General features: G+C 46.2%; 1 protein-coding gene across 2 annotated transcripts; it reads right to left on the minus strand.

Moving 5' to 3' along the window:
* Window positions 1-1,314: 1,314 nt before the first annotated feature.
* LOC139420949 (serine/arginine repetitive matrix 2) lies at window positions 1,315-14,609 on the minus strand. Of its 2 annotated transcripts, XM_071171380.1 has the most exons (14): window positions 14,390-14,609; window positions 12,949-13,203; window positions 12,267-12,362; window positions 7,314-7,499; window positions 7,104-7,190; window positions 6,930-6,992; window positions 6,502-6,534; window positions 6,285-6,398; window positions 5,926-6,064; window positions 3,718-5,774; window positions 2,793-3,524; window positions 2,561-2,653; window positions 2,254-2,361; window positions 1,315-1,981 (listed from the first exon to the last, which is right to left on the minus strand). In XM_071171380.1, exons 2-14 carry the CDS (start codon window positions 13,194-13,196, stop codon window positions 1,927-1,929), a joined length of 4,011 nt encoding a protein of 1,336 aa, XP_071027481.1. In that variant the 5' UTR covers window positions 13,197-13,203; window positions 14,390-14,609; the 3' UTR covers window positions 1,315-1,926. The 2 variants fall into 2 exon arrangements, with proteins under 2 accessions (XP_071027481.1, XP_071027482.1); XM_071171381.1 differs by lacking the exon at window positions 6,502-6,534.
* Window positions 14,610-18,079: the final 3,470 nt, after the last annotated feature.

An 18,079-nucleotide genomic window follows, 5' to 3' on the forward strand; every position in this document is an offset into this window, starting at 1 on the left:
CTCTCAATTGTGCATCTGTAAAAGTTTGTCAAGGTTTTAGGTGACCAGAATTAGACCTTCAATATTTATTGGAAAGGAGCATCAATTGAGCTCATCACCTTGCACTTTCACCACCTTGTTTTCTGCATGAACGCCTCCACCTCCTGCCTGCTGTGTACCGTACTAGCTGGCTAAACTAGCAGTGTCCTTCGCGCCTGTCTGCCTAACACCTGCCATTCGCAGAACTACTGCGGGGAAACTGTACCCGGTGGCTGGCATCCAACGTTCTTGTGCATTAACGCCACCTATTGTACTGCCCCCGTCTGTCATAGATTAAAAATGGACCAATATAAGTATAAAAAGTGTTCCTGCGCACGCAGGAACGTACTGAATTGCAGGCCGCAATTGCACCCTTCGAGACACTTTCGATTAATAGCTAGGACAACACGTTCGTTACTCCAAGTTTACATATATTATAGCGATATGTGCAGAAATGCGTTTCCGCCTACAATTCTCGCATAATTAATTTTACTGACACAAAAATATCCCACCTTGTCTTGCGTGTTTTGTCGACATTTGGAAAGTTTACCTACAAATGTTCAGTTTCCATCAACATAGTAACTTATGTTAGTGTTTAACTACTGGAGAGTTGAGACCAAATCACGGACGCTGGACAGAGTGGATTTCAGTTGTAACAAAATACAGTTTTAATGAGTCAGAGATATCTTGTCCCGCAGTTTTACGTGCACGGACCTAGTTCACATAACTCGGCAAGGAGCCAGGTGAAAAAGAGGCCTTATACTACGGTTACATTCATTTTTATACATAGAATAAAGTAGGTGGAGTCTTGTCGTTTCGGTCTTCTTGACTGGTCGGAGGGTTGGAGGCGGGCCTTGCTCTAGCCAGAGCGGGCCCCATTGGTGCACAGCAAAAGTCCTTTGCTCTTGGGACCGGCCAGTTAGAGGGAGATGAGATGTGTGTTTATATAAGGAAGAGGGGGTCAGTCTTATGGCTGGGTGTATGTGTTCTTACGACGGAATGTCTTTGTTTATATGAGCTATGTGTATGAATATTTATATAACACTTAAGTCAAATGAATTTAACACAATTAAATCAAATCAGAAAGTTTCTCAAAGAAGATCAACCAGATTACAGTACTTTCTTCGCATAAAAAGTGTGGATGGAAACCTGGTTAGTAATTGCACTGTTTACTTACAAACGAATCCGTTGTGGACAGACGTATTTAACATAAAATGGAACGAGATTTTAGTTCTAGGTTGCAGAAATTACTTACAAATGGTTGCATGGTTTAAAATCAATCACTGCCAACACAAATGAAGATACAACTTTTTATTTTCACAAAGAGAAACAAACCAAGAGTTGCAGTTTCTAGTCAACATATATGGAAACAGCACGTAATCCATTCGGCGATAACCAAAATACAGATGAGTCATATCTACATGTAGAATGCGCAAATACAGAGGGGCAGAAAAAGCGCAGTGAACGTTACTTTGTTGTTGTGAGATAATTTAATAGGACTGTGTGTGCGTGTGTGTGTTTTGATACTGGAATGCGTCACTCCAGTCTGTATGGGTCTGCACAGAGGTTACTTTCCTATCACGGACTCTCACCTACCATTTACAGTTACATTTCTTCCTTACAGTACAGCATAAAACAAAATGTACAGAAACCCTTGACTAAAAGCAGACCTCTTGGCCTCTGTTGGGTTTCAAATTCTGCCTCTCTCTTCCTGTGGTGCTATCCTCATGCCACAGAATCAACAACAATGCTTAATTCACTCGGTCATTCACAGATCAAATGTCCTTAACTTCCCCCTCCCTATAATATCCAATGGTACAGTCCAGTTCAAACCAGCCCAGAAGTGTTTAGGAAAAATCTGAGGATTGAGGGGGAGGGAAAGTTACAGTTACATTTCAGAGTGAAGGGTCATTTTCCTCTCCGACTGCTTGGAGATCGGCTTGGGGACTGCCTGCTGCCACTCCTAGAAAAAAGAGGAAGAATAACCAAATAAATCAATACAGACATCTCCACAATCACGATTGACATACAGAGTAGTTTATTTACATTTTAGTCATTTAGCAGACCTTATACAACTAGTGCATGCATCTTAAGATGGCTAGGCGAGAATCACATACATTTTCCCTCCCATTATTTCTCAAAACCTGTACCTTCTGGAGTCAATCATTTTAAATATTAGTCTGTTTTGTCCAATAGGAACACAGAAATATGTTTGCCTTCAAATTGGCTACTGACCTGCGGGTGGGTGGGGAATGTGCAGGTCGCCTCTGTCTGGGTGGAGAGTAGCTGAGGGAGCGCGAGTCTCTCAGCGAATCAGCTGGCACTCTGTGAGGTCGCGCTGGGCTGGAAGAGATGTCAAATGTCAAAGGTCAACTGGTTCCTGTATGTTACAGAAATATTTCAGAGTTTTTGAATAACAATAAATAACATTGTCATTTCCATGAATCATAACTAGAAGCATTAAAGTATAGGAGTTCTGGTCACGAATCAATGGAAATAATAGATCTGTAACAAGTAGTTAACATTATGTCAGCATCATTACCTCTTTTTCTTGTCTTCCTTCTCGCTTTCAGAAGAGGATGATGATGAGGAGGAGGAGGAGGAAGAGCTATGGGCAGCCGCTATCCTGGCACCTCTGGGAGAGAGAGAGAGAGAGGAGGGGGACATTATAAAGAGAGGAATCATGTCAGCTCTATTTAGGACATCTCTATCGACAATGTTCAATATATTATGATCCAAATGTAAAAACATGTCAGTCATTTAACACTCCTTACGCTTTTCCTTGCTCTGCATCAGAGTCAGAACTGTCTGATGAAGACGAAGAGGAAGATGACGAGGAGGAGGAAGATGATGATGATGAGCTGGGGCTGCCCATCTTTCCTTTCTTTTTCTCTTTGACCCCCTTCTCGCTCACACCGTTTTCAGTCCTGACTGGTCGGTCTGTGGGGTGGGCAGAGCCTTTTGAGGGGAGCACCGCAGGTGAGTGGGTCCTCGAGGTATCTCGTAGAGAGACTCTGGTCTCTGAATGGCTGAGGGCCTGTGGCGACCTGGAGCGGGGCGGGTCAGAGTGCCGTGTTTCTTTGGGGTGGGCTCTGATTTCTGATTGGCTGGGAAGGGGACTGGTCTCCTTGGAGGGGAGCGGTGAGGAGATGGAACAAGCCTTCCTTCCTCTGTCTCCCCCTTTCTCTCGATCACCTCTTCGGTCTTTCTCTACCGCTGGTTTCATCACCTTTTCTACAGGCGGCTCCTTTCTCTCTCGGGCCGGAGATGGGGATGGGGATGAGGAAGAAGAAGAACGAGAAGATGAAGAGGGTGAGCGACGGGGTGGGGGGACCTCTTTAAGAGGTTGGCGCTCTCGCCTCTCTTGCTCTTTTTCACGTTGCCGCTCTTTTTCCCTCGCCCTCTCCAGCTCTCTATTCTTCTCTCTCTCCTGGTGTCTCTGCCTTTCTCTGGATAGCGAGTGACTGCTTCTCCTTTGTCGAACGGGAGAGGGGGATCGCCGGGACCTGAAAACAAATACAAAATATAAATTAAATAAACAATTCAGAATCTGGTTTGGCAATCTGAGGTCTTGGCAGATTTGAATTGAGTTATTATTGATTTATGTACGCAGGAAGTTGCCCCACTGTGTGTGATGTTTGATTGATGTGTGTATAGTTGAGTTGCGTTTGATTTGGTGTGAATAGGTCCTGGTCCTACCTGTAGAGGGGACTGCGTCTTCTGGGACTCCTCGACCTGCTCCTTCTGGCTCCTCTGTCTCTGGAACGGTCCCTCCCTCTATCCCTCGCTCTCTGCCTCTCTCGGTTGTGCTCTAGCTCCCGGCTGCGGCTCCGCCGTGGGGCGTAGTGGCGAGTCGGGGAGCGGGACGGAGGGGAGGCTCTCCGGGTGGCGGCTTGTCGTCGGGGGCTGGGGGAGCAAGCGGGGGGGTCCTGGTACTGCCGTGGGGGGGTGCGGCGAGGAGGGGAGGGCCGCGGGACAACTGCTGCTGCGGGGGCTTTTGGGGAGGGCGCCCTCCTCCTCTCCCATTCTCTCTCCTGCTCAGAGGGGCTGTACTGCTCTGCCCTCCTGGCCTGGCTCTTCACCCCTCCCTCTCTCTCCTTCTCTCGCTCCTTCTCTCTTTCCACTTCAGTGGGGGAGTACCTCTCGTCTCCACCTTGGGGGGCTCCTCTTCTGGGAGGAGAGGGTGGAGGGCTGGAGCTCTCTACCTCGGTGGGGCTGTACCTCTCCTGTCCCTTCCCTCGCTCCTTCTCTCTGTCTGTGGGGGGGTAGCGCTCTGCAGCAGAGGGGAGTTGGGAGACAGGAGCTTTTTGGGGAGCAGGAGGCGGGTTTTCCCTTTCAGGGGGCATGAACCTGTCCCCTCCTGTTCTCTCACGTTCCTTCTCTCTCCGTCCGTCACTCTCTGAAGCGCTCTCTCTGCCCCCATTGGCCACATACCTCTGGAAGGCAGCACCTACAGTGGGAGGGGAGATGAGAGCGGGGAGGGCTTTTTTCACTGGGCTGCTCTTCACCACAGTTCCCTTTTTCTTCTCTCCCTCGGAGGACGAGGAAGAAGAGGAGGAGGATGATGATGAGGATGAGTCGGAGGATGAGGAAGAGCTGTCACTGTCACTCCCGCTGCTACTGCTGCTCTCATTTGCTTTCTCCTCTCTTTCCTTTGCCTTCTCCTTCTCTCTTTCCTTTGCCTTCTCCTTCTCTCTTTCCTTTGCCTTCTCCTTCTCTCTTTCCTTTGCCTTCTCCTTCTCTCTTTCCTTTGCCTTCTCCTTCTCTCTTTCCTTTGCCTTCTCCAACTCCTTCTCTCGCTCCTTTTCCTGCAGGCTTCGGTCTCTGTTCTCCCGCCTGTTGTCCTCCTCTGCTTGTCTTTTTCTCTCCTTCTCTCCTGCCCCCCTCTCTCTGTCCCTCCTCTCCCCCTCACCCTCTCGCTCTGCGCGGAGGTCTTCAGTCAAACAGGTAGATGGCTGTTGGGTAGAAGACAGTCTGCCGGACCTCTCGCGCTCTCTCCCTCCATCTCGGTTTCGCTCCCTCTCTTTTTCCCTTTCGATCTCCCGCTTCCTCTGCTCCTCTTGTTTCTCCCTCTCTTTGCTCAATTCCCTCTCCCTCTCTTTCCCCCTCTCCTCCGGTTTCCTCTCTTTCCCCCTCTCCTCCGGTTTCCTCTCTTTCCCTCTCCTTCCCTCGTGCTCCCTTTCTTTCTGTCGTCCATTGGTGAGAGGTGACTGAGGGACAGGGGATGTGGAGTCGCGGGATGAGTTTCTACCTCTCCCGCCATCACTTTTCCGACTAGGGGGAGATCCTTCTTTCTCACTCCCCCTCCCCCTCTCTCTGTCAGCTGGGGCTCGGGCATTTCTTTCCTTTCCTCGCTCCCCCTCTCCGCTCCTTCCTCTCCTTGCTCCCTCTCTTTCTGGAGAGGGCGACGAGGAGTCTCGTCTTTGTGGTTTGTCCTTTCCGCTCCTCTGTTTCCTGGTGTCCAGTTGTTTCGGGGGTGGAGAGGGGGATGAAGAAGAGTCATGTCTGCTCCTCTGCAGCATTGTTCTCTCCTTTCCTCTCTCCTCTCGCTCCCTCTCTCCACTTCTGGAGCGTCTGCCTTTCTCTCGTTCCAGTCGAGGAGGAGAGGGGGAAGAGGAGTCGTGTCTCGTTCTGGTAGGCTTCACTTTCTCACGCTCCTTCTCTCTTCCTTTCTCTTTGTCCTTCATTCGCTCCTTCTCCCGTTCCTTGTCTGCCCTCGGTCGGCGTTCAGGGGAGCTGGGATACCTGGGAGATCTCTGAGAGGGAAAAGGAGGTAAGGAGAGAGAGGTGAGCAGAAAATAGAGAATGAGCGAGTGCTGGAGGCCATTGATTATGCCCAATTTGCAAAAAGCAGGTTTTGAAATGGTAGAGGGAGCTGATCACCAGACCAATCACAGGTGGTCTTACCGCTCTGCCTCCCGAACGCTGTGGACTCCCGTCCTCGCGACCACGCCCCCTCCTGTCAGGAGATAGCCCCTTTCTCCCCTCCTCTGCTCTCTTGACAGGCTGGTTCTTCTGCCTCTCTCTCAGCGGGGCAGGGGATTGGCTGATCAAATGGAGATATGGCATGAGAGATAAAATAACAGCATGGGGTGCAACTCAAAACTGCCTTGACTTTACTGAATTGAATGAAGTCACTGAATTGAATGACTAGAATTGATGCGAGTAGGATTGCAAATTTTCGCTGGCTTCGACAGGGATTTGTGGAAACCCTAGGAATTTAGAGTAAGTTACAACCCCCAATTGTTCTGGTGACCCGGAAGTACCTGTGAGCAGAGCTGGAGGACCCACTCCTATGGCGCCGTGTCTTACTCTGGGGCGGAGTCTCATTTTCACTTCTCTTGCGTTTTTTCTTAGACGCCTGCTTCTCGTCTGAGGAGCTGAGATGGGGAACAAAGAAAGTATTTTAGTACACACACACACACTATGACCCACGTTCTGTAGGACCCACGTTCTGTAGGACCCACGTTCTGTAGGACCCACCTATCTTTGTCATCCTTTTCTTCCGACCCGTCCCTAGAACAGAGAACACAGAAAAAAGGGTAAAGGCTCACACACATCACCCCGAACGTGAATCTAGCGTTTGTCTGTCAATCGTTCAGCACGCTTCGTTTTTCAGGGAACAGGGTACGTGATTCCACATGTAAAACCGGTACGCACTCAGTGCGCAAATTACGTTCAGTGGTGCTAAGTACTCTGGGCCAGCAAATTGTATTGGTGTGTCTGAGCCCTAAGGAGTCCTTGCGAGCACAGGTGATCGTCAAGCTGTAAGCACACACATCTCTTACACAAGAGGTTCTGATCCACTGCAATTGAGATGTTCTGAAATAACTAGCAACATTGTGACACTACGCTGGACATGAAGTCCATTCACTGACTGCAAAATGAAGAAGAAAAAACGACCGGTAAACCTTTTCTTTTTCTTCTTTTTCGTTTTTTTCACCCGTCTAGGAGAGGGGGAAGGGCTCTCTGAGCTGAAGAGAAGAGAGTAAAGTGACATGTCGATCAAACACGCTGCGCATTATTTTTACGCACGCACACGAAATAGGACTGTCTCATTCCATTCTTTCTCCCTCTTCTCTCACCTGTCTCTGTTCTTGTTTTTCTTCCTTTTCTTCTTGCGGCTCTGTTTTCGGGCCGGGGAGTCAGAGTCCTCTGACTCTTCTACCAGCCTGAGAGAGAGACGGCGAGGAAGAGAGAAACAAAGAGATGGTAAGTAACAGAGGGGATAAACAAAGGAAAATCAGAGTTACACAAGAAAGGCTAGCTAGCTACGAGACCCCCCCTTGACTTACGCATATTTCTGATGCTGTTGCTTCTCCCTCTCCAGCCTCTCTTGCTCCCTCTTCTCCTTCTCTCGCTCCTTGCGCTCCGGATGGAAGGAGGAGCCATCTACATAGTCCGTGGCGATGCCGAACGCCTCCTTCAGCCGGTCATTCTTCTGCTGATTGGCTGCAGCCAGGGCGTGAGTCTCTGTCGCCCTGAGAGAGAAAGGGGGGTGCGGGGCATTGTTCAATAGGTCCTATTATTGTCACACTAGGTTACTTCCCAAAGAGTGGAACAGTGGTGTTTCGCCACGTTGTTCAATGGTCAGCAACTGTAGGAAGCGCCACGTCACCAAGCAACAGAACACTTCACTGCCTACACTCGGTTTGCTGTTTTTATTGCTATTAATTCTGCAACGTGGTCAGTCTTTGCGCCTTGGACTGCAAGTTTGTGTCCCGGATTCCAGTTAGCTGTTAGCCATGTGGAGCAGGCGAACATCAGCAGTGTTAGCCCACCAGTGTTTTCATCCCAGGCTGGGCACAAATGCTTCAGGTGTGAGATGATTTCCACACAATCACAAGGTGGAAGTGGAAAATGGACAAGGATTAGTCTGCCCTAAATTCACCAGCATCAAGCAGCTTAGGGAAGAGATCCTCCAGCTGTTAGCTCGGCTGCGAGAAAAGAAAACCCTGCTTTCTATGTACACCGACCTTGCTGTAACCCAGGCAACCCAAATCTCTGTTTTAAATGGCTGCTATAGCAAAGCTGTTTATGAGTCGGGCAGCGTTGATCTGTCCCAATCCAACAGACAGATGTGAAGCTCAACTCCGCGGCCCCATGGGAGACTGGACATAGGCGTAGGAGATCGGGAGGCAGTTAGGTCACCTATCTAGCCGAGAAGATCCGATCTATCTATCAAACAGCTTCGCACCGCTTGAGATGGACCTAGCAGCCCCCGGAATCCGCACGGAGCATGGGTGTATGCCAACAGCCTGATAGCCATCACAGTTCAGCAGGTTGTTTCCCCATTGGATTCCATCACTACCACAATCCTTGTGGGCAGCTCGATGGTGAGAGATGTTGGTCTGACAGACCGACTAAGGTCCACTGTCACCCAGGAGCCCGTGTCCATGACATCAACTCTCCTGCCCAAGGTTCTGGTCAACTACTCCAATAGACACCATCGTCACTCACGTAGGTTTAAACAACCTTCATTTCAGGCGATCTGAGGGAGAACTACACATTGTTTTTTTAAAGACCCTTGCTAGCAGAGGGAAGATAATAATTATCTCTGGCCCTCTCCCGTGCTACGAAGGGGTTCGGAACGTTTCAGCCGACTCTTTGCCCAAAACGAGTACCTGAAGAAACTTTCCAACGACAGGAATGTCTTTTTGTGGGCGCAACCAGAACTTTTTAAAAGAGATGGGATTCCCCCTAACCGCAGGGGTTCCAATTTCCAGCAACATCAAACTGTTTTACAGACTGACAGACAGGGTCTGGTAGTGCTCCAGTTCTCCCTGTCAGAATAAGCAGAAGAGGAAACAATATCAACTCCGACAACAATGGCACTTTGGTTATTGCAAGTAACCTAATTGTATGTTCCTTTAACTCTGCTTTCCAGTGAGTTTATACAAACTCACCTCGTACCATTCTGATAGGTTGGAGACTGTCAGAAAACGTGGCTGTAACGTTAATAATTTGGTTGTTATTCCATTGGTTACCTCTAGGCAGATGCCCCAGGTGAAGAGTGGCCCACACATTGAATATGACACTCTTAAATGCAATCACTAGTAAAAGCTCTCTCGTAAATGACCTCATTACTGAGCGCAAAGTTGATTTCATGTTTCACACTGACACATGGCTGACTGTAGAGACTCTCCCCTCAGACTACAGCTTTTCACACTATCATTAAAAGGAAAAAGGGTGGGGACAGCATCTATTTATGGTCTCAGCTGTAAGGACATTTCATTTGGTGACGTTGGGTCTTTCAAGCAGCACGCTATAGTGTTTCAATTTCAGCCACCAGTGTTGGCCAAAACCCCGTATAAGGCCACCAAAGCACTGCTTTACCGATTACACCAAGGGCGAGGCCAACCCCCCTCTCCATTCGGTCCTTTGATTTAAGTGGTGCATTTGAGACTGTTGACTGAGACTGTGGAGAGATTGGAGAGGTTGGTTGGCCTCTCTGGTCCAGTTCTAAATTGGTTTAGGACCCATTTAACCGGTCAAGAGTTTGTCACCCTTGGTGAACATAACTCAGAAAATACTTATCACGGCGCGGGGTTCCACAAGCTTCAATTTTGGGTCTGGTACTGTTCAGTTCATACAGTTGAAGTCAGAGGTTTACATACACTTAGGTTAGAGTAATTAAAACTCACTTTTCAACCACTCCACAAATTTCTTGTTCACAAACTATAGTTTTGGCAGGTTGGTTAGGACATCTACTTTGTGCATGACAAGTAATTTTTACAACAATTGTTTACAGACATTATTTCACTGTATCACAATTCCAATGGGTTAGACGTTTACATACATTAAGTTGCCTACGCCTTTAAACAGCTTGGAAAATTCCAGAAAATGATGTCATGGCTTTAAAAGCTTCTGATAAGCTAATTGACATAATTTGAGTCAATTGGAGGTGTACCCGTGGATGTATTTCAAGGCCTACCTTCAAACTCAGTGCCTCTTTGCTTGACATCATGTGAAAATCAAAAGAAATCAGCCAAGACCTCAGAAACAAAAATTGGTTCATCCTTGGGAGCAATTTCCAAATGCCTGAAAGTACCATGCTATTCTATACAAACACTAGTATGCAAGTATAAACACCGTGGGACCACGCAGCTGTCATACTGCCCAGGAAGGAGATGCGTTCTGTCTCCTAGAGATGAACGTACTTTGGTGGAAAAAGTGTAAATTAATACCAGAACAACAGCAAAGCCCCTTGTGAAGATGCTGGAGGAAACAGGTACAAAAGTATCTATATCCACAGTAAATCGTGTCGTATATCGACATAACCTGAAAGGCCGCTCAACAAGGAAGAAGCCACTGCTCCAAAACCGCCATATAACAGCCAGACTACGGTTTGCAACTGCACATGGGGACAAAGATTGTACTTTTTGGAGAAATGTTCTCTGGTCTGATGAAACAAAAATCTAACTGTTTGGCCATAATGACCATCGTTGTGTTTGGAGGAAAAGGGGGGGGGGGCTTGCAAGCCAAAGAACACCATCCCAACCATGAAGCACGGTGGCAGCATCATGTTGCGGGGGTGCTTTGCTGCAAGAGGGTCTGGTGCACTTCACAAAATAGATGGTGTCATGAGGTAGGAAAATTATGTGGATATATTGAAGCAACATCTCAAGACAGTCAGGAAGTTAAAGCTTGGTCGCAAATGGGTCTTCCAAATGGACAATGACCCCAAGCATACTTCCAAAGTTGTGGCAAAATGGCTTAAGGACGACAAAGTCAAGGTATTGGAGTGGCCATCTCAATCCCATAGAAAATTTGAGGGCAGAACTAAAAAAGCGTGTGCAAGCAAGGAGGCCTACAAACCGGACTCAGTTACACCAGCTCTGTCAGGAGGAATGGTTCAAAATTCACCCACCTTATTGTGGAAATTTTTACTAGGATTAAATGTCAGGAATTGTGCAAAACTGAGTTAAAATGTTTTTGACTAAGGTGCATGTAAACTTCTGACTTCAACTGTATATTTTACCCCTTGGCAGCTTTATCAGAAAGCACAGCATTGATTTTCACTGCTAAGCAGACTATACACAACTTTACATTTCAGTCACAAGAGGATTTTAGCTCCAAGACAAGACCGAGGTAATTATTTCTGGAGCCAAAGCACAGAGAGTATCTGGCCGCACATTTTAATTCACAGGCAATAAAGACCAAACACCAGGTAAAAAACCAAGGTGGTATATTAGATTGTGAACTCAATTTCGAATCACACATTAGGAGTGTGTGATTCGGGGCGGCAGGGTAGCCTAGTGGTCAGAGTGTTGGACTAGTAACCGGAAGGTTAAAAGTTCAAACCCCTGAGCTGACAAGGTACAAATCTGTCGTTCTGCCACTGAACAGGCAGTTAAACCCACTGTTCCTAGGCCGTCATTGAAAATAAGAATTTGTTCTTAACTTCTTAGTTAAATAAAGGTTAAAAAATATATAATAATAATAATTTATGTGACCAAAACAGACTTTTAACACCTGTGCAGCCATTTCTTTCTCAGGCTGATACAGAGACTCATCATCCACGCTTTTATTACAAGCAGGCTTGACAACTGTAATGCTCTCCTGTCTGGTCTACCCAAGGATGCCATTGGTCAACTGCAAAACATACAGGATGCTGCAGCACGGGTACTGACCAAGACCAGACAGAGAGCACACATTACACCGGTTTTAAGGTCTCTGCACTGGCTGCCTGTGAGTTTCAAACTACATTAAGATTATTCTGTTGTTTTTGTTTTATCATCAATCCACAACTGTGCACCCCAATCCATGTTAGACATGTTTTTAAGGTATGTACCCAGTAGGTCCCCTGGCACTTGCCGTTTAACTATACCAAAGACCAGGACCAAGAGGCATGGCCAGGCAGCCTAGAGTTACTATGCCCCCAGCCTGAGAACCTGAAGGGGACTGAAACTTTTGACATTTTAAGAGATCTTTAAAAAAAAAGACAAGACACCTTTTTAGCTTTACTTTTCCTTAGGGTGCTTTTTAGTCATTCAGTTTTTTTTGTTAATTGTTCTTTTTTTATCCTCTTTGTTGAGTAAATATTTCAGTTTTTATTTTCTTAGATTTTTCCATGTCTGAAATGTGCTGCATAAATAAAGCCGGATGAGTTGATTTAAAGTTTGTGCAGCCATGCTGGTCTGTAGTAGTCCGCAGTAGAAATGTCACTAGTCCGTAGTGATGGCCAGATCTGTGGTGGTTTCACTAGTTTCATTACTCTACAGTGATCTATGGTGGAGTGTACTTACAATGGTCTCTCGGTGGGGGCCGAAGGCGGCTCCTGCTTCTCCTGCAGCATCATGCGGAAGCTGTTCACCTTCTCTTCAATCTCCTCAGCGGAATACCTGTCATCCAACACACACACAGATCAGCAGATAAGACTCAGCAGCTAACTCTCCCCTTCTGCACCCTTTTCTCTCCAAATATTTCAGTCCCTCCCATTCCTCTCAGAGGGGAATTGATTAAAATGGTCCGGCTGCCTGGAGTTTGCACTGGGCGAAAAGTGACTGCATTCATTTTGGAACCGGACTGCTTCCCCGGCGTGAACCAGGGCCCCCACTCTGGCCGACATTGCCTCCCCCAAAAAAAGTGATGTTGGCATGTGGAGTAATGAGTAGGATTCTGTGTCCACATATGAAAGTGATTGCTTCACCTGCCTTCCCAATGGAAGACTAGCCTGAAAATGTAAACATATACATTTTATAGAAAACAGATGTTTCTAAACAACACTCTGCATAGTTGACAATATGACAGAGCGGTGCAGATTACCGTTCAATTTGACCAGGGCACACCTTCCTCAGCGGCTTCATCCGGTTACGTGACGGGCCATAGCCCAGTGCAACACTGGCCAGCTTAATTAAATCCCCCCTCTTACTCCTTCCTCTCCCCCCACCCCTGCCCATCCCTCCCTCACCTATCCCTCTTTCTTACCCCTGCTCTTCCATCATGTCCTGCAGCTCTGCACACTTGACCTCCAGTTGCCTCTTTCTCTGATGTTCCAGGATCTCGGCGTTGGGCTGACGGTTCAGCTGGCTCTCCAGCCTCTCACGGTCCTTCTCGTCTCGCTCGCCGCCGCGCTCATCCCGTGGACGCTTTGCCCGCACGCTCGACAGGTTGCGCTGCACATAGCCGTTGGTGCCGCTGCCCCGTGGCGTGGTCAGGCCAATGCCGTTGTACATGGCTCCTCTGTGGAGAGAGACAGGACAATGGTCAGATAAGTGAGAGTATTAAAATGATGGGGACTGGAATGATAGAGGGTAGGCCTATTTGTCAGTCCCGAACAGAACAGAATTGACAGCCTACAAATCAGGAAGTACACTATTGTAAAATAAATGTTGGTCATAGTATCATAAGCCATCCACTCTGCACTATGGAGTTAGGCATGCCAATAAAGACTAAATGGGAGTGGATTGGGTAGGTACAATGCACAAATAGTTAACTATAACAATCCTCCCCTATAAACCATATTGATGATATAGAAGAGATTCCAAACTAGGCTACACTGTAATAAACGCCAAACACCTAGTTGGGGTCAATAATGATTTAATTCAGGAAGTATGATAAACATTCGGTATTTGAAATTCTGTTTACTTCCTGAATACAACAGTTAGCTTAGTAGAGCGTAATAATATAGTCACCGATAGCTAGCCAAAAAATAATTTAAAAAACAGTGACCTGCTTTTGAACCCACCAATCTCTAGGTAACCAACTATCGTTAACTAGCTACTGCTGTACCATACCACAACACTTTGCAACAGGAAAGAGACAAACAAGCCTAGCTAGCTAACGTTAGTAGTATGAGATTGATCAGAAACTGAGATAGCTAAATAAGTTAGCTAGCTAGCTAACGTTACGCACTAAACTAGTAGTAGGAGCAAATGGCCGGCTACAATGAATCGTGGATATCTAGCTAGCGAAATAACTAACGTTGGCGAACTAGCGGGCAATACGTCGAAATCAGTTGTTAACGTTACCTGACTAGTTAGTTAATGCACTTATAAAGACAACGTTTTGACAAACACACTATTTGTGAGCGTCATCTCCCCCAGTAACCACAAGGATCGAACCGAGGCTTGGAACGAGCCCCCTGCCTTACGGGCCAAACTTTGGCCCAAATAGGCCTTCTATCTAGGCTAGCTAGCAACTAACGTAGGCAGCTACAGTGCGCTATACACTTGTGGAATGCATCAAAATAATATAGGTATCTAACGTTATTTGGACAGCAGTCAGGTCATTATATTTTTTTGTCAGCTATAGTAGCTAGATATCGAAATAGTTTAACCCCGCGTGGTAGCTAGCAACTACCGTGGCTAACGTAACGTTTCATAATTAGCAAGTCAATTTAACATGCTACCCAGCTAGCTAACGTTACCTCTGAGTTCCCCGCGAACGGAGACGATGAATGGAAGCAAATACACTGGCAAAAAAAACTAAATAAAATGACAATCGAAACAAAATCAAATCTACTTCAAGTACTTATTCGTAAAACAAACACCTAATGCCTGCGGATATCGTCACTGGTTGAACATCGGGGGAAAACCACGCGTGATGATGATGGCGACCCCAGACTCCGCATCTAAACTACATTTCCCATCTTCTTCTTCTATGAGGTTTAACGTAACGGCGGTGGGCATTCAATTTGATGCGTTACCGCCCTACATTTCCCATGTTTCCCATTAACACTTTCCTTCTTCCTCTTCAAAGTTTTGTGGCCGACGACACACCTTTTGGTGTATAAACTTTTCAGCTTGTTGACTTGATGCCACAAGGAACAACAACCCTTCGTATGAGTTTATCTGCTGTATGAGTGGCCTAATGTGAAGACATATTGTCCATGCCATGAATGACAGCCCCGTGTATCTTCCGGTTATCTAGTTCATTTAAAGGCACGATCTGTAATGTCAGCATTCCTGCCACCTTGTTTACAATAAGGTAAATGATGGGGCTGGGGAAATTACACCTATACTGTCAAATTCATAAGTGGACAATTATTTGCATATTACTGACACCCATGAATCAACATGATTATCCATATAATACCTAATTGACACAGAATTCACAGCCTTTTGCCAGTAAAAGAAAAACAGGCAATGTTTATATGATCCCTTTCAAACAGTCCCATTTTCCTCTATTTCTTGTTATGTTATTTCAAAATAGCATAATAGTCATTTTGAGTTTAATTATGTTACTGGTCGGTGCAGCCTATAGACTACTTGGCTATACCATACAAATACAATCAATAGTTTGTTATTTTGTTACTTTAACAGATAAGACACACATACATTCCCCTGCCCTAATAACAGTCAACACATATATTGTATAATAAGAATATAATGGAATATAATAGAATAAAATATTAATAATATTTTCCCAAACAACTTGAATTTTGTGGAACAAAGGTGCTTGTATGTGCTTTAGAAACCTTAGAAACTTGTATGTGCTTTAGAAATCTCTTTCTGAAAAGGGAGCTTGTTTGATCCACATTTAATCATTTTTGTATCTCATGATAAGCTGTAGACCACACTATCTACCTAGAGAGTTTTCATCTGAATTTTTTTGTAGCTGTCTACATACCACCACAGACCGATGCTGGCACTGAGACCGCACTGAATGAGCTGTATTCCGCCATCAGCACACAGGAAAACGCTCACCCAGAGGCTGCGCTCCTAGAAGCTGGGGACTTTAATGCAGGGAAACTTAAATCTGTCATACCAAATTTCTTTCAGCATGTTAAAGATGCAACCAGAGGGAAAATAAACTCTGGACCACCTTGACTTCACACACAGAGATGCATACAAAGCTCTCCTTCACCCTCCATTTGACAAATCTGACCATAATTCTATCCTCCTGATTTCTGCTTACATTAAAAAATTCAAGCAGGAAGCACCAGTGACTCGATCAATAAAAAAAAGTTGTCAGATGAAGCAGATGCTAAACTACAGGACTGTTTTGCAAGCACAGTCTGGAATATGTTCCGGGATTCCTCCGATGTCATTGAGGAGTACACCACATAAGTCATTGGCTTCATCAATAAGTGCATCGATGACGTCCTCCCCACAGTGACTGTACGTACATACCCCAACCAGAAGCCATGGATTACAGGCAACATACGCACTGAGCTAAAGTCTAGAGCTGCCGCTTTCAAGGAGTGGGACTCTAACCCGGAAGCGTATAAGAAATCCCGCTCTGCCCTCTGACGAACCATCAACAGGCAAAGCGTCAATATAGGACTAAGATCGAATCATACTACACCGGCTCCGATGCTCGTCGGATGTGGCAAACCATTACAGACTACAAAGGGAAGCACAGCCGAGAGCTGCCTAGTGACACAAGTCTACCAAATGAGCTAAACTACTTCTATGCTCACTTTGAGGCAAATAACACTGAAACATGCATGAGAGCACCAGCTGTTTCGGAAGACTGTGTGACCATGCTCGCCGCAGCCGATGTGAGTAAGATCTTTAAAAAGTTCAACATTCACATGGCAGCAGGGTCAGACGGATTACCAGGACGTGTACTGCGAGCATGCACTGACCAACTGGCAAGTGTCTTCACTAACATTTTCAGCCTCTCCATGTCTGTAATACCTACATGTTTTAAGCAGACCACCATAGTCCCTGTGCCCAAGAACACTATGGTAACCTTCCTAAATGACTACCGACCTGTAGCACTAATGTCTGTAGCCATGAAGTGCTTTGAAAGGCTGGTCATGGCTCACATCAACACCATTATCCCAGAAACACTAGACCCACTCCAATGTGCATACCGCCCTAACAGATCCACAGATTATGCAATCTCTATTGCACTCCACACTGCCCTTTCCCACCTGGACAAAAGGAACACCTATGTGAGAATGCTATTCAATGACTACAGCTCAACGTTCAACAGCATAGTGCCCTCAAAGCTCATCAATAAGCTAAGGACCCTTGGACTAAACACCTCCCTCGCAACTGGATCCTGGAATTCATGGCGGGCTGCCCCCAGGTGGTAAGGGTAGGTAACAACACATCCGCCACGCTGATCCCAACACCGGGGCCCCTCAGGGGTGCATGCTCAGTCCCCTCCTGTACTCCCTGTTCACTCATGACTGCACGGCCAGGCACGACATATATAGGGAGGATGCCAGAGGGTAGTGCGTACGGCCCATTACATCACTGCGGCCAAGCTTCCTGCCATCCAGGACCTCTATACCAGGTGGTGTCAGAAGAAGCCCTAAAAATTGTCAAAGACTCTAGCCACTCTAGTCATAGACTGTTCTCTCTGCTACTGCACGACAATGTTACCGGAGCGCCAAGTCTAGGTCCAAGAGGCTTCTTAACAGCTCCTACCCCAAGCCATAAGACTCCTGAACATATATTCAAATGGCTACCCAGACTATTTGCATTGCCCCCCCCCCCTCTTTTACACCGCTGCTACTCTCTGTTGTTATCATCTATACATAGTCACTTTAATATCTTTACCTACATGTACATATTATCTCAACTAACCGGTGCCCCCGCACATTGACCCCGCATATACCCCCCCTGTATATAGTCTCGCTATTGTTATTTTACTTCTTCTCTTTAAATACTTATTACTTTTACTTCTTATTCTGATAAAAAATTTTAAAAACTGCATTGTTGGTTAGTGGCTCGTAAGTAAGCATTTCACTGAAAGGTTGTATTTGGCGCATATGACTGATAAAATTTGATTTGAATTGAAATATATGCTACAACGCTAGCTTGTGTGTGGCTTTGTCCAAACATGCAATTAATTTGCTCCCACCGTAACTGACATCAATTAACTATCTTGGGTTAGTTAGAAATATCTTTGCCTGCATTGTTTAGCAACAAAACCAACGTGTGCGCAACTATGTAGCGAAACAAACAGCGTTGGCCTACAATTTTTGACAACATATAAACCACATATGTCAGAGTCAAGGCCCGCGGGCCACATCCGGCCCGCAAGAAGGTTTTTTACGGCCCCTGGGATGATCTTGATTTATTATTAGAACCGGCCCGCAGCAAGCCGGCAGCCCGCAGATCTTTTACACGCACCAATACTACATTTCCCACAATGCAAA

This window comes from Oncorhynchus clarkii, chromosome 12 (genome assembly GCF_045791955.1).
Source record: "Oncorhynchus clarkii lewisi isolate Uvic-CL-2024 chromosome 12, UVic_Ocla_1.0, whole genome shotgun sequence".
Taxonomy (NCBI): Eukaryota; Metazoa; Chordata; class Actinopteri; order Salmoniformes; family Salmonidae; genus Oncorhynchus; species Oncorhynchus clarkii.